Raw genomic sequence first — 15,552 nt, forward strand, 5'->3', positions numbered from 1 at the left:
CGCTCCCGTAAAAGACCTAAGTTACCCCCCATACCGCCCCAGGGTGAACCAAAAGCCAGAGACCCAGACGGCATACTCAATCGAATGATACAAATTCGATTCTTGTGCCTTTATTTCTTGCCCTTTTTCTTCTTGTTCTTGCCGCCTCCTCCGCCTGCACCAGTTGTTCCAGGCGTCGGAACCTCCGCGACTGCGCTCGGCGTCTCGACAATAACTCCATCCTCATCGCTACTCCCCGCGGCGGCCTTGAGGCTCGCGCCCTGTGTAGCAGCGGTAGGCGCGGGAGCGGGGGTTGGAATAGAAGTAGACGTCGACGCAGAAGTAGACGCAGCAGCAAGAGCACCACCCTCACTCTCGGCCACGCCGCCCAACAACTCCTTCCTCGCACTCTCGCGCGTGCGGTCCCACCGCTCCCTCTCGGCCGGCAACCCGGCCTTGATCCCCTCCAACTTCTCCCGTAACATCTGATTCTGCACCATCTCGTTGGCGCTCTGGAAGATCGTCTGGCCCCACGTGCCTGCTTGCCCGGAACCACTCAGCGCGTTCGCCTCGGCCACCACGTCCTTGATCTCCAGCTCGAGCTCCTGCTCCGCGCGCTGCAGCCGCTGGAAGATCTCATCCCCCACGACGCCCCGCTGGAGCAGGGCCGCGAGCGCGGGCTTGCGCACGCGCACCTCCATGATGCGGCGGATGTCGTCGCATGCGCGCGCGAGGAGGGCCGCTCGCAGGACACTGTCTGGGACTTTGGGGGGTTTGTCCGTTTCGGCGGGGTGATCAGGGTCCGAGTCTGACAGGTGCAGGAGGGAGAGGTAGATGTTGCGGGTCGTGTGTTCGGGGAAGTAGGGGGCTAGGCGGAGCTTTTTGTTCACTTGGCGTGAGCGGTAGAGGTAGGAGAAGGTCGCCATGCTGCCTAGGAGGATGGAGACGTAGGCGATGGGGATGAGGAGGGAGAGGGTGAGGAGTTGCATGTTGGCGGTGGGCGTGCCGCGCGTGGGCGTGCGTGTGCACACACAGCGCAAAAGAGGGAGAGTGTGTGGTCAGTGGGGGATGGTGTTTAGGGTGATCGTTCGCTTTAGGTCGTGCTCATTGAAGAGGAGAGGAGGGAGTCCGGGACGGTGGAATTTAGGGTTGTGGGCACACGCTGGGAAGGGCGGCGGTGATGAGCCTGTGTCGAGCGCGTCTCGAGGGTGGAAGGAGGCTCTATTGAGTCTCGGAAGGGCGGGGGTGCAGGGCGTCAAAAGAGGATGGGCTGCTTGGTACTGAGTAATGTGGGAGTGCTGTGAGATGTCGATTTCGCTGGCGGGAATATTGAAGAGGACAAGTTTGCGCAAAAAAGGGACACGCGTGATCAGATACAGATCAGATAAGATTAGATACGATAGGCGATTATCCCAGTAACGCTTTTTAAGGCTGAAGACGAGCTTCGTGCATTAGGTGCAGTATGTGCTTTTACTGTGCGACTCGATGGAGGACATGCTATAATACTACCTTAAGGCGAAAGGCGTCTGATTATCTCCCTAGGTACCTATCTGTGTAGCGGTTGTCTACCAACACGTGTCACGGTCCTTCGATAGGCTGCCAAGGCGCCATTTACTATGGCCACCGGAGATCACATACCTACGCCAGGCCTCCAGTCACAACTCCGTCCTCCGTAGGGAGTACTCATGCTATGCTGAGCTCGAAGGTTGAACTTGAAATGCTCCCACCACAAAAATCCTTCCAACGACGTATTAGCGGTGGTAGGGCGACCGTTGCACCAGTAACGACATGAGGGACAGACTGGTGTTGGGGAAGAAAAGATTAACCTTGTAGGCTGGAACCTGACTGTACTGTGATAAATGATGGCAGCTATGAACGAATGATCATGCAGCCATGCAAAGCTGCTCCTTCCGCAACACTCCCGGGGAACCCCACGACCCGGAGCTCTGGAGTCAACCAGTACTTCAACAACAGCGTATATTCCCGTACTGTAAGCATGGTCAAGCCCACTTAGGCAGAAATTAGAACTGATGAAAGAACGAAACAAACTGAACCGAAAAGAAGACGCGACTTGACCTCAACTTTCGTGCTTTGCCACCATTTTGCTTCCAGGCACTCACTGTCTAAGAGGCCTTGGCACATAGTCCCGGATCCTGACTCCGTCAATCTCGCTATTGTTCGGCAATTTGTAGAAATCCCTGACGTCCTTCTTGTCGGTATCCTGAATGTTGTTGATGTCCTCGTAGCTCATGACCGAGTGCGGATTCTTGCTTCCGAATTGCTTTGCCGGAGTCTGCTCTGGCCCGTTCCCCATGGTGTCCGGCACGATAGCGAACTCATGTCTAAGGCCGATGATGTGTCCGATCTCATGCAAGAAGGTATTCTTGAGACTTGCTCTCCACTCTGGCTCCACAAGAGTCTTGTGGTAGACGAGAACATCTTCGACCTCGTTTGGGAAGAAAGCTGAAGCGAGGACGCCTTCATCAACGGTGGGTTTGAAGTACCTGACCACGAAGTTTGCAAGTGATCGATTGGACGTCCGCGAGATATTCACTCCAAACCCAATGGCGTTCCACTCGTCGGCTGCTTGTTGGAACGCGGTTGCAGCATACTGGAAGTCGGTGTCACTCGGGAACCCTTCTCGAATTACGAAGTAGAGAAGCTTGGTGGGGTTGGATGTGGATGCAGTCCAACGGGGTATGATGGGCCCTACACCAACGACAATTTCGTCCCGCCCGTCGCCATCGCCAGATTGTTCCCCACTCGGTGGCTGGCCGAATGTCTCCTGAAGACCAGATTGTGTTACGCACGGGTAGCGTTTCTTTCCTTCTGCCGCCATGACACCTGTATTTGGGACGGGAGCTAGATCCGCTTCGTTGAGATTGCTTGAAGGTTCCGTACCGCACCAGTTTCGAGGTTTGCTGTCTGGGTTGTCGGAAGGCATAGGATGCTTTGAACTCGTCGTTGCAAGCTCAAGCTGGCACGGTGTATTTATGGTCGAGAGATCCTGGTACCGCGCCTGGCTCGATCACGTAGCTCTCAGCTGCCGCTGAACTCTAAGGGATCCAGCTGCAAAGTTGGCTGGCTGATCCGTATCGAATGTAGATATATGTATTTGTGGATACGAAGGAGGTCGAGCCTGTTTGATCCAGCTCGAATCTTCGATTGGGCTGAATTGTGTCTGATCCAGAGAACCGTATTTGTCCGTGGAGTAGGCCGACTCCGAAACAGGTGCCTGCCTAGAATGCCCAGCTTTACCGTCTGCAACTGAAAGCCTGACCTACACTAAAGCCAAGGCTGGGCTGAAAAATTGGAGTCACCTGAACCATAGACAACATACGGGCATGCAAGGGTGCAGTCCACTGAAACGACTGGGAGAATCTGAATTCGGACGTACTCGACAGGATTTACGCGGGTAGTAGGCTGCTGTGGCGAGAAGGAGGGCGGGTTTTTGGAGTTTGGGTGATCTGCCACAGCACGCAATGAGGGAGCTGAATCGGCTACTCACAAAATTGGCGACACGGCTGGAGACCATCTCAAATTCTTGGTGACGAAGAATGTCGGGCCATTAGCAGTGTCCGAATGCTGATTCTCAGACCCTTCCCAGACATGAGAGAGCGCGCTTCGTAAAGCGATGGTTGTCAAAGGCACGGTGTCGACTTTCTCGAAATGGGGTCTTGCCAGCTCCAGGTTTCGACGTGAGCACGCTGGTCTGGCGGGCCTTACAATCGAGTCGTGCGTGCCTACGGTGATCCGCCATGTCGGACAGCAGTGAACGTATTCGAAGGTTCGACGCAAGGAAACGGTAGGGAGCGATCAGACACCAGGCGCGACAGAGTGAGAATCTGGACGCTAGTCACGTGTATGATCACGTGTCAAGGCTTGGCACACCAAGCCCCCGGGCTTCGTCTGCTGATTTCACCGACGGATGCTCATGAATGACAAAACGCAGTTGAGCCAGTAAGTTCTACATCAGATGGCAAGAGGGATATTCCAAACACGCGGCAAGATCATATTCCTTACTCTGTTGACCTGCTAGTGTTATTGGCCAATTTCCAAGGCTCAATTCTGCGCTGGCTGGCATGATTGGCTGTACAAGTCCTGCGCGGAGCTCGGACGAGGATCTTGTCCGTGGGTGCGAACCGCTCCCGCTCCTTGAGCTCCCCAGAATTCAAGTTACCGTCTTGGAGTAATATACTGTATGTGTCTCAAGCAAGCTCCTGAGGGATCCGAGCGGAGCCTTGTCCAGGTGACAGTCTGACGGCAGGTGGCTTTACGCAGCCTAGCTTGTCGACGGTCAGCTATAAAGCACATGCCTGCTCATAGGCATGCTCGTACTCATATTTGTATAGATACTCAATATGTCGCGCACAGTACTGATAACAGGCTGCTCTGATGGCGGCCTCGGCGCCGCTCTGGCCGTCGCCTTCCATAAGCACGGCGACCGTGTGTTCGCGACAGCGCGGAACCCCGATAAGATGGCATCGCTCAAACAGATGAATATTGAGACCCTCCAGCTCGACGTCACGTCAGAAGACTCCATCAAAGCAGCAGTCGAGGCAGTCTCCGAGATAACCCACAACTCGCTCGACATCCTGGTCAACAACGCCGGAACAGGCTACAGCACTCCGCTCCTCGATGCATCTGTCCCTGACGTGGCCAAACTATTCGATTTGAATACGCTGTCTGTTCTGCGCGTCACACAGCTCTTCTTTCCTTTGCTTCGCAACGCGCAGGACGGGGCTCTCCTGGTCAACAACACTTCCTGCGCAAGCGCCATGCCTGTGCCGCTTCAAGGGCCGTACAGCATGTCCAAGGCCGCCACGGCATCCATGTCCGATGTCCTACGCCAGGAACTTCGGCCTTTCAATATACAAGTTGTCGATCTCAAGACGGGCACCGTCCATTCGAATTTCTTTGCGAACACAACCTCCTCGGGCTCCTCTCAGGGCGGCAAAATACATCTACCGGAAAGCTCTCTGTACGTGCCTGGGAAGGAACAGGTGGAGAAGTTCATGCGCACTGATATTGACATGACGGCCATACCCGCCGATCAGTGGGCCGCAGCGATCGTGAGGGATCTGTCAAGGAAGAATCCGCCGCTTCATGTCTGGCGTGGGGGAAACGCCTTTCAAGTATGGCTTGCAACGTTTTTGCCTGTAGGAATGATGGATAGGATGATGAGGAAGATGACTGGCCTGGATCTGGTGGAGAAGTACTATCGCGGGTCGAGGGATCGGGAGCAAAAGACAAAGTAGTCACAGTGAGAAGGAGGCCGACAGCCGAGCATTCCCAAGTCCCCCACTTGCCACAGCCTCCTCATCGTACCTAAGGGCTGCAGTTTTGCGGAGAGAAAGCACATGTCAGGACTGCTGTGCCGGCTTCTGGAGCGAAGAGCCGACTCCACAATACGCAACGACGAAATATCACACACAGCCTGAGTGTCGTGCCTTACAGGCACAGTACATTTGAGGGGCGTTTCATCTCGTCTTCCTCCCACAAGGTGAAGGGGATCTTCAAGCTGAACTCTAACTGTCCCCTGTGTCCTGTGTGCTGTATGCTGTGTTATGCTCCGGTCTCGCCTATCCTACACAGACGACCACAGCACTCGACTGCAATTTTGCAGCCCGTGCCCCGGTTCACCTTGAATAAAGGCACATCTTGTAGGTTCTGAGCCTCGTCACTCGCAGAAGTCTATACCAGGATTGAAATGTCAACATCCTTCTGTTGAAAGAAGTTTCCCGACCTCACCGAGAACAGTGTCAATGTCTTTCCGAGTACTGAGGTATGCCAGCGCCCAGCGGTTCAGATTCTCAAGCATGGACCGCCAAGCCGACGAGTCACAGGTCCTGGGGTCATCCTCGTCGAACAATGGCTGATCTTTACCTTCGTCCAACCAATCCAGGTTCGCCGCATCCAGGTCTCGATTCACCTGAAGCGCCCAGTCGTCTGAATAGGGTCTCCACAGGTCCAACGCTTTGTCCAACACCAATACCTTGGCATAATGTTGTATGGCTTCTAGACGGCCGCAAAGATCAAGGTCCATGGATAGAATATTCATGAGAAAACGACCCCGACTGATATAGTCCATTTCCTGCAAAGGTTCAATGGCCGAGCGTACCAACACGGTTAGCCACCAGAAGAGAGGATTCTTGGAAGCGGTTGGTGCGTGGTCCGTGATCATGTTGACGCAAAGTACTCGCACAGCAGCATCGAGCTCACTTTGGATACCGGTATCAATTGCTGCCAAGATGTCGATAACCTCATCCTCCGTATGTTCAGCCAACACCAGACCCATCTCATCCAGCATATCCTGGTTGCCATGAGCAAACACCAGGAAACAAACTAGCGATGCCCAGACAGCTTGGTAACGCCGCCGTTTGCCCAAGTCTGCGGTGGCACGCAACGTCCGGAATGGCTGGGTCGCTGTTGAGCACCCCGCACGATTGAGGATGAGTCGCGCCTGCTGCGGCCAACGTTCGGCTAGTCGCTCCTCGCGGTCGAATGCATTAAAGATGGCGACCTGGATGGCGGCCCGGACGCGGCGATCGTGATGGAAGCGCTCGATGTCGTGTTCCCTGCCTGATGGCTGCTCGTTGTCACTGTGAGTGGCGTTTGGGGTAGGGGCAAGGGTAGCGTCTGGCCGCGTGCTCGTCGCGGATAGGAAGTTTATCCAGTTCCTCTTGACGGCAATCCATTGCTCGTCAATCGGCCCCCCTGCACCATTCAGCCAGGAGCTATAGCGCTGAACCCGGATGTCGTTTAATAACATCGAAACATCCCAGCGCTCGTCGAACCTAGTAAATTGTGTTTGGGCAGTAACGCCAGTCATACCCATCAACGCGATATCGTAAGCTAGTGTCATCGGATAGGGCGCTTCCTACCTCATTATGCATGGAAGTGCGCCTCGATCAGGGGACACTCAGCTTCCCACACGTTTTGTAGTGTTTGCAGAAGCCAAGCTAGAATTAGGCATCCAGCAATGTGCTCCTGTAAACACCGCGTCCTACCCCCGAAGGAGTGCACTTGAGGATGTGATTACTCATGTGACTCAGCCTCGTCTCGCGCAACCTGCTCTGCCTGGCGTGCGGAGACAAACAGTCGTCAAAAAAGTTTCGGCCGCGGCGACTCTGAGAGTCGGGAAAGTGCCTTGCCTTGCTTGCACGACAAGGCAGAAATGGCGCCGTCGCAGCTTAAGCAATTGAAAGCATCGCTGCGAGAAGGTGGCGTCCTCGGCCCTCAGCAATCCAAGAAACAACGAAAATCAGCCGGCAAAGATGCGCAGAAACGGGCCCAGCGCAATGCCGCCCTAGAGGATATTCGGGAACGATTCAATCCTTTCGAAGTCAAGGCGCCTGCGCGGAAAGCCAAGTACGAATTCGTCAATGCCAAAAACGTGAAGCCGGCCGTCGGCCGACCGGGTGTCACCCGAGGACTGGGCGAGGAACGACGGAGAGAGACACTATTGAAAGAGATGCAGAGGCGGAATAAGGTCGGCGGGATGCTTGACCGACGGTTTGGAGAGGACGATCCCACCATGACGCCGGAGCAAAGGGCGGCTGAGCGCTTTGCGCGGCAGAATGAGCGCAAGATGAAGAAGACTTCCATGTTCAACCTCGAGGACGACAGCGAGGAAGAGATGACGCTCACACATGGTGGAAGGTCGCTCGATTTCAACGGCCGCATGAAGGATGATTTCGACGAGGATGATGTCGACGATCAGGAGGATGCAGAAACAGACGGCGAGTTTGATGCGCAGGACGAGCGGCCGCGCAAACGGGCACGGGTCGAAGGCGAAGATGGTCTCGACGATGAAGAGGCCGAAGAAGCACCACAACGGAAGAAGACAAAAGATGAAGTCATGAAGGAGATCATCGCCAAGTCTAAATTGTACAAAGCCGAGCGGCAGGCTGCGAAAGAGGACGATGACGACCTACGTGCTGAGCTCGACAATGGCATGTCTGACTTTTACGCAGCGTTCCGAGGCCAGAAGGCACCAGAACAGCGACCTGCGCCAGTGTCCTCAGCTGCGGCGCCTGAACCCCAGATGGACCCCTCACGAGCTGCTATGTTGGCAGGCAAAACCAGGGAGGACGCGGAGAAGGATTACGAAGCGAACCTGCGACAGCTGAAGCTGGAGGCTCGATCCAAACCCAGTGTACGGACGAAAACCGAAGAAGAAAAGGCCGCGGAAGAGGCCGCACGTCTTGAAGAGCTGGAGCGAAGGAGAGTCAGGCGAATGAAGGGCGAGGCGGAAAGTTCGGAGGACGAGGAGGGCGACCAGGCTGTGGAGCCCGGACCGGATGAGGAGATCGATATCGACGATGCGGAAGCCTTTGGGTTAGCCGCTCCAGAAGCCGCATCTGCTCCCAGAAGAGAACTTGATGTCGAAGACGAAGATGAATTTGTCCTCGACGACGACCTGATTGCTTCTGGATCCGACGCTGATCTGGGAAGCGAGCAAGAGGACGGCGAGTCTGACTCTGAACCTGAAGATGAGACTGAGGATGACGGTGATGACGACTTCATCAACGGCCTGGCCTTGCCGCAAGAAACAGAAGCAGAAAAACGTACAGCTTCGAAGACGACGAAGTCGGTCCCGGAAAGCACCAATCTAGCCTACACATTTCCCTGCCCCCAGACACACAAACAGTTCCTCGAACTTACCAAGGGAACCAAGACCACAGACCTGCCGACGATTGTTCAGAGGATCCGCGCTCTGTACCACAAAGGTCTTGCTTCAGGGAACCAGGACAAGCTCGATACATTCGCGGGCGTGTTGACGCAGCATGTCGCCTACCTGGCCGACCACGACAGGACCGTCCCCTTTTCGGTTCTAGAAAGCTTGATCCGGCATTTACATTCCATGGCCAAATCCTCGCCCGAACGAGTGAGTGCTGCCTTCCGGGAGCATCTTCAGCTAATATCCACCGAACGACCGCTACGACTCTCAGCAGGCGACCTCGTCATTTTGACTGGCGTGTCGACAATCTACCCAACGTCAGATCACTTCCACTCTGGGGTGACGCCAGCGATGCTGACTCTGGCGCGATACCTTGGTCAAAGCACCGTCCAGTCTCTGCAAGATCTTGGCGTCGGCGCCTACTGCTGTTCCCTCGCCCTGCGATATCAGGCGCTGGCAAAGCGGTACGTGCCCGAAGTGGTCACCTACATAACGAACGCGCTTGCCATCCTCTCACCCACACCAGTGCCTCAACAAGACAAGGAGGGCAAACCACTCAACGTGCCCATCAGGCTGCCCTTGGAGTCTGAGTCTCTGCGCCTCAAAATCACATCAGCAGCCGCGGGTGTTGTGTCCTCACGGGAGAAACTCTCATTCAAAGCCCTCATCATGAGTAATGATCACGATAACGACGCCGCCGCCCACACCCTCACCCTTCTCCACACATTCATCCGCCTAGCAACACAGGCCGCACAGCTATGGTCCCAGAAATCCGCCCTCCCGGAACTGCTGCACCCGCTTATCCACGCATTGACCCACCTTTCATCCCGTAGCAACGGCACCTCTCTTCCCCCACAAACCCTCTCTCTTGCCTCAGCCGCGCTTTTCAGCCTCTCGGGCATGCGTGACGCGTCCATCAAGACCCGCCGGCCTCTCCTTCTGCATTCCCATCGGCCTCTCGCCATCAAGACCTCAATCCCGCAGTACATCGAGAATTACAACCCCGACAGGCACTACGATCCGGACCGCCAGCGCGCGACGCTCTCGAAGCTGAAGGCCGAGCACAAGAAGGAACGGAAGGGCGCGATGCGCGAGCTCAGAAAGGACGCGAGCTTCATGGCGCGCGAGCAGTTGAGGGAGAAGAAGGAACGGGATAGCGCGTACGAGAGAAAGTATAAGAGGTTGGTGGCGGAGATTCAGGGCGAAGAGGGGCGAGAACAAAAGGGGTATGAGCGGGAAAGGGAGAGGGCGAGGAGAAAGAGCAAAACCAAGGGCTAGTTCCAGAACTTTAAGACGTCTTCGGGCTGATCCAAATCCCTTGATAAGCCCAGAATATGGAAAGAGGCTACTAAGCATGTAGGCACAATGTGACCTCTCGGGAAGCTGCCTTGGTCGATAATGGTCATACCTCTCATCCCCACCTTTGGATAGACAGTAGCAGTGCTGTTGCGCCACCTTGCAAGGGTCCAAGTGACTGTGCGCCATACATTGCACCTGGCATACCGGTTGTTACCCCGGTCAAGTACTTGCTTGGACCGCAGGTGCACCTCAGGAGGAGCGAACCATAACAATGGTATTCTAGAGGTCCGTCTTCGCGCAATATCCTGACGCGGTCGCCGGAACTCTAGACAACATGCAGAAAGAGACCAGGAAATCTCCGTAGATAGAAAGAGCGTCTCAACATGAGACTGTTAGATAAAATCGATGGCCAAAAGCAGGTGCCGCAGGAGCAGAGCCACTGATCTAACTTTGTCCACAGTATCGCAAGGAGGGGACAACCCGATGGTATCCGGGTGGGAAATTGCGATACCACATGCTCGAGCGCTAGTCACAAATTGTGACGATATTGCCATAGCGAGTTGAATAGCACAACCAAAAAAATCAAAACGAATCCACCTCCTCAGGGTCAAAAAGACTATTGAACCTGGCGAGACTTGAACTCGCGACTTTCGCATTGCTCGAAAGAGATCATACTGGATTCCACGCGGGAAATACAATATAAGAACGACACGCTAACCACTGCGTCACAGGTTCCGTGCAAGTTGTCTGCACGAAGAAAAACCTCAGTTTACTGAAGCCTGTTTCGCGACAAATTTAGGACAACATTTTGTGAGGTTCAATCTATATCAAATCCAAAAAAATCACGTGACCGTCTTTGATCTTTCCCTGTGCTGTCTTCCATCTTTGACACGCTCTTTTACTGCTCGTGTAGCGATAGATGCTCTCTGGGTACTCTGTACGTGCTTCCTACTCATGGTGACCTGCACATGACTCAAGTATACACGGTAAGCAACACTGGCAGATTCGGGCTCACCACTTTGCTCTCTCTGCCGTAGAATTTTACTAGACGACTGCAACGCTACCATCCGGTTAGCAGATTTTGATGCGAATGATATTGATGTCAAATAGACCTACGGCAACCCTCTTGCAATACAACACTTGGCAACATGTCGTCTCATGACAGCGCCGGAGATGGAGAGGAAGAAGACGACTACATGAACATGACCTTCGAAGAAACTGCACCTTCCACGAAGACCGAGACTCTTACCCAGCGGAAGAAGAGACTGGCCCGTGAGGCTGAGGCCAAGAGCCGTCCCAAATCCAAGGCCGAACTGGCAAAAGAGGAGCAGGACAAGAGAGAAGCCGCTTTGAGCTCCAACACGCTGGACACAACCAACAAGGGTTTCAAGATGATGGCCGCTTTGGGCTACAAGGCGGGAACAGCGTTGGGCGCAACTCGAAACACTACAAAGGGTGCAAAGGATGATCGCCTACTGGAACCCATCGGGCTGGAAATGCGAGACTCTCGTTCCGGTATTGGTGCAGACGCAGAAAAGAAGCGGAAGATCAGAGAGGAAGTGGAAGCACTGCGAGCCGGGGACAAGAAGAGGAAGGTCGAGGCTGGCGAGTTCCGGGAAAGGCAGCAGAGGGAGCGGGAAGAGAAGAGGATGGAAGGGCAGATGTGGGGTGCCATGAAGGTCTGCGAGAGACTGGAGGAGGAGGACGAGGCACAACAGTCTTCAGCCGAGAAACCGGACGCGGCGAGACCGAAAAGAACGAAGCCGTTGAAGAGTGCCAATGTATTATGGCGGACGCTTGTGAAGCAAAGGGCGATCAATGATCGAGACCGAAGAATGAGATACGACCTCCACCAGTCGTTGTCGCGGCGTCCTGACTACAACGACGCAGACGAGGACAAAGAGGACCAAATGGCGCTCGCCAAGAAAGCAGAAATTGAAGAGGTCGATGTCGATCTGGACGAGGATGACACCGAGTTGGATGAATATGAAGCCCTCGAAGTGGCAGAGAAAGTGGAAAGGCTGGTAGCATACCTCCGCGAGAAGTGGCACTACTGCTTCTGGTGCAAGTACAGATACGCAGACGAGAACATGGAAGGATGTCCAGGCACGACCGAGGCGGATCACGACTGAGCCTGCCTGGCTCTGAGATTCGCTTCGTGTCTGCGTCAAGCGCGTTTTACTAGACGAGTCGTCTCCTAACTACGTAGCCGTCGTTTTCTCGACTCTCCCATAGACTTGGGACAGCACTAGTATTGTATGGCAACAGATTTTCTTATTTCATGAATTGCATTGCCGAGCATATCCCGGAACCAGGACGACTTCAGCCTCGTCTTCCACCAGCACATGTTCCCTTCTTTTCTCCCAATCATAGCCCTCCATGGGCCACCAAAGATGTCATTTTTCACCTCGAATCGTTTCCTGGTGGTTGTAATCTTCCTAGGCCTTGGCTCAGCATCCGTATTGGTGCCTGCTCTCCTGACACAAGTGAGAGATGCAGCGAAAGCGCCAGCGCCAGACCCACCACCTCCCCCACAGAAGACTCTCCAGAAGGACTCTGAAAACGCGCTGAATATTGACACTCTTCGGACGTTGGCAGATGGGTACAGCTACGATCTGCGGAACTCAGCTATCAAGATTGTCGCCAGCCGCACGGCCAGATCCCGTGCAAGAGACCTATTACTGAGGGATCTCGCGAGCAGGAATTACGAGCGTCGGCAAGATGCTATCAATGCACTGCATTTGCTTCTCAACAACAATTCGTTCAGCGTCACTATATGCGACCAATTTAGAGACGCAAAATCTGTCGCTGCTGTCGTCAAGGCTCTGATCAACGTTCTGCCCCAGCATTCGCGACGCGCCATCAATCTGAAGGCTAAAGCTCCGGATGAAGCAGGAGACGAAAAGAGGCTGCCGCCATCACCCATCCGACCCGAATATCGCCCGTCTCAAGAACAAGCTCTAATCTCACTTCTTACCAATATGCTATGCAGCCAGCCCCGGCGTGGCTCCAAGTATGCCGCTGCCATGGATGCGGCCCTACAAGCAGGTCTTGTTACGAAATGGCTGGCGAAGTATCCCTTCCCTTGTTCCCAACCAGAAAACTCTGGCTTCAACTACAAGCGCTCGGATGTTGCGTTTCTATTTGACCGCATGGCCTGGATGAGTGACGATCCCTTGATGGCAGACGTAATCATCACCGTCATGCAATATCCCATGGGCAGAAAGCAGATGAGACAGGTCGGCTTAAGTGCGAGCAGTGTGCGCGAGAATGTTAACGGCAGTCATTGGACGCGAGATTCGTGGAACTGGGTATATGCTGATGATGGCTCCGATGAGGACGAAGATAACGATGTCAGAATGATCAATGGCGAGGATACAGCCGGGACGCTCTTTGTGCCGGACAATATCACCCTTTGGGACGAACCCACGGGACGCCCTACAACGAGAGCTGGTGCAAGGCTGCGCTCTGCGGAGAGGAGTCAAGAGGAAGAGCACCTGAGGAGACGGCACCGAGAGGCCATCGTCGTGGCGGAGCGGGGAACGCCTCTGAGGAGAGAGAACATCCTTCAGAGACAGGACAGCCAGATCCTGCAACCCATGAACGGTCTCAGTGACGTCGAAGGCGAGTTGAACGGGTTATTGGGACTTTCTGAAAATAGGGCCGAAGCCGCGCAAAGGGACCAAGGCCTTGATGGTTACCCTGATCACGAAACACCAGAGGTTCTTGATCCGGTGGCCGAGGCTGAGGTCGCCAGCGAGCTGCGTGCGTTGGAGGAGGCAGTGGCGCGGGAGGAAGCGGAAGAGTCGAATCGTGCTCAGAGCAGACACCGTGAGATGGAGCATTTAATTGAGCATGACCCAGAGATACAAGGCACGAACGAGGCGGCACAAGCCTCGGCAGCAGGCACAAGCCCGTCGCCAGACCCGAGAGGCCTTTTACATGCGGACCCAAGCGAATAGGGACGGATGGGTTGCTCACGCTTCGCGTGTAGTCCTACGTGTTCAAGGCGCCACACGCCTTCGTTGTCCCAGTGAGGAGGTGATTGGGTGACGAGAACAGAGCGGCTTCCCACAGTGTGTAGGTACTGTCGCTACCACTTTCTGTCTGCTTGAAGGGACATAGCGAGGCGTTACGGGGTCACAACAAGCACAAGTATGATAGCCAAGTAAAACAGCATTGGAAGGTAGACCTCTCTACAGGGGTCAAGGCATCAATTCCATGCTCCGGTGTCAGATACTGTCATTGGTGTACAGTGTCTGGTTTGGACGTCAGCATGCAACATGCTAGATGCATCGCATTACTGAGATTTTCGTCATCAGCATGGCCTCTTTCATGCTTGCGTACGAGCAAAGAACAGGTGCCACAATCTTGCTGGTTGTCCTGCAGATCTCTCCGCATGCATACTCTCTTCGGCGTCCACCGAACCATTTACTTCAGCGGGATAAATCTCGACGAGTGCGTAGCACCAATACCCGGCCGACCGTGCTTGACAGGCTTGTACGAGATGGAGAACTCGCCCAAATAGTGACCCACCATCTCGGGCTTGATTTCCACCTGGTTGAACTCCTTGCCCGAGTAGATGCCAATCACGCTCCCAATCATCTCGGGCACGATGATCATGTCTCGCAGGTGCGTCTTGACGAGATCGGGCTTCTCATTCGGCTTGGCATTCTGCTTCGCCTTGCGCAGTTTCTTGATCAAGCCCATCGGACGGCGCTTGAGGCCGCGGTTGAATCGACGGCGGGCGCGCGCGTGGAGGATGTTGAGCAATTCGTTGGAGGGGATGTCGAGTAGTCTACAATGTGGAACCAAGAATGGCAGAGGGTTAGCTACATTTTGCTCCCCTTTGTGCCAATGGCTTTTCAAGTCTAGAGGACGACGCACCGATCGAGATCAACGCCTCTGTAGGAGAATTTGCGGAAGGTTCTCTTCTTCTTGAGCTCGGCGGCCTCTTCAGCGTTCTGTGCAACGCACAGCGGTCAGTGATTTGTGGTCTCATCAAGAGGATGTGTGCAAGGGCAAGGGAGCGTACGTAGTCGGCGTCAGCCATGATTGCGGTTGAGAAATCTCTGGATCCGCGGTTTGGGGTGACTGAAGGAGAGGGATGAAGGACAAGAGACAAAGTGAGGTGTGGATGCCAGATTGGGATCAGGGAAAATCTGAAAGTGCGGACAGTGAGTCTTGGCGCCCCACTACAGCCTTGTCAAGTGTTACGAGGCTACGCGTTCTGAAGTCAAGAGAAGTCAAGACATGGGACTTAGTTGCGAATACAGCGACTATGGATTTACTGATTTCATTACAGGGGGGAAGTCAGGCGTCTTGGTAATCTCCAATGTGGTATGACTGATTGATTGGGGACCGAAGATGGCTCTTCCTATCTCAGGCAGGCAGGAAATCCCGCGCATGACTGCCAATGCAGCGATTGCTGTCTTAATCTTGTTGCCGGTCGTGCTAGACCATTGCAGTCATGGCACATACAATTCGCGCAACAGACGTCGTCCACTGCTGGCGAATTTGCACACAACATGGCGGTTCCTCTTCCCAAACGTTCCTTCGTGGGTGAGCGGTAAAGCTGGCGTCGTGAACCC

The 15,552-nt window shown here is 54.5% G+C and overlaps 8 protein-coding genes across 8 annotated transcripts; 4 read left to right on the forward strand and 4 right to left on the reverse strand.

The window, feature by feature from the left end:
• Positions 1 to 110: 110 nt before the first annotated feature.
• A1O7_07500 (uncharacterized protein) lies at positions 111 to 968 on the reverse strand (the record flags this gene model as incomplete). Its single annotated transcript, XM_007761499.1, has 1 exon — positions 111 to 968. The coding sequence occupies one exon, from the start codon at positions 966 to 968 to the stop codon at positions 111 to 113; it is 858 nt and encodes a 285-aa protein (XP_007759689.1).
• A 1,127-nt stretch (positions 969 to 2,095) lies between these two features.
• Positions 2,096 to 2,818, reverse strand: A1O7_07501 (uncharacterized protein; the record flags this gene model as incomplete). The annotated part of the gene is made up of 1 exon (XM_007761500.1): positions 2,096 to 2,818. One exon carries the CDS (start codon positions 2,816 to 2,818, stop codon positions 2,096 to 2,098), a length of 723 nt encoding a protein of 240 aa, XP_007759690.1.
• Positions 2,819 to 4,340: 1,522 nt separating this feature from the next.
• A1O7_07502 (uncharacterized protein) lies at positions 4,341 to 5,237 on the forward strand (the record flags this gene model as incomplete). Its single annotated transcript, XM_007761501.1, has 1 exon — positions 4,341 to 5,237. The coding sequence occupies one exon, from the start codon at positions 4,341 to 4,343 to the stop codon at positions 5,235 to 5,237; it is 897 nt and encodes a 298-aa protein (XP_007759691.1).
• Positions 5,238 to 5,692: 455 nt separating this feature from the next.
• Positions 5,693 to 6,844, reverse strand: A1O7_07503 (uncharacterized protein; the record flags this gene model as incomplete). Its single annotated transcript, XM_007761502.1, has 1 exon — positions 5,693 to 6,844. One exon carries the CDS (start codon positions 6,842 to 6,844, stop codon positions 5,693 to 5,695), a length of 1,152 nt encoding a protein of 383 aa, XP_007759692.1.
• A 312-nt stretch (positions 6,845 to 7,156) lies between these two features.
• On the forward strand, positions 7,157 to 9,940 carry A1O7_07504 (uncharacterized protein; the record flags this gene model as incomplete). The annotated part of the gene is made up of 1 exon (XM_007761503.1): positions 7,157 to 9,940. The coding sequence occupies one exon, from the start codon at positions 7,157 to 7,159 to the stop codon at positions 9,938 to 9,940; it is 2,784 nt and encodes a 927-aa protein (XP_007759693.1).
• A 1,169-nt stretch (positions 9,941 to 11,109) lies between these two features.
• On the forward strand, positions 11,110 to 12,093 carry A1O7_07506 (uncharacterized protein; the record flags this gene model as incomplete). The annotated part of the gene is made up of 1 exon (XM_007761504.1): positions 11,110 to 12,093. The coding sequence occupies one exon, from the start codon at positions 11,110 to 11,112 to the stop codon at positions 12,091 to 12,093; it is 984 nt and encodes a 327-aa protein (XP_007759694.1).
• A 261-nt stretch (positions 12,094 to 12,354) lies between these two features.
• Positions 12,355 to 13,923, forward strand: A1O7_07507 (uncharacterized protein; the record flags this gene model as incomplete). Its single annotated transcript, XM_007761505.1, has 1 exon — positions 12,355 to 13,923. One exon carries the CDS (start codon positions 12,355 to 12,357, stop codon positions 13,921 to 13,923), a length of 1,569 nt encoding a protein of 522 aa, XP_007759695.1.
• A 469-nt stretch (positions 13,924 to 14,392) lies between these two features.
• A1O7_07508 (40S ribosomal protein S15) lies at positions 14,393 to 15,014 on the reverse strand (the record flags this gene model as incomplete). Its single annotated transcript, XM_007761506.1, has 3 exons — positions 14,393 to 14,759; positions 14,849 to 14,925; positions 14,997 to 15,014. The coding sequence occupies 3 exons, from the start codon at positions 15,012 to 15,014 to the stop codon at positions 14,393 to 14,395; spliced, it is 462 nt and encodes a 153-aa protein (XP_007759696.1).
• Between the last annotated feature and the right edge of the window lie 538 nt (positions 15,015 to 15,552).

The sequence above is a fragment of the Cladophialophora yegresii genome (genome assembly GCF_000585515.1).
Source record: "Cladophialophora yegresii CBS 114405 chromosome Unknown aczIN-supercont1.5, whole genome shotgun sequence".
NCBI classification, from domain to species: domain Eukaryota; kingdom Fungi; phylum Ascomycota; class Eurotiomycetes; order Chaetothyriales; family Herpotrichiellaceae; genus Cladophialophora; species Cladophialophora yegresii.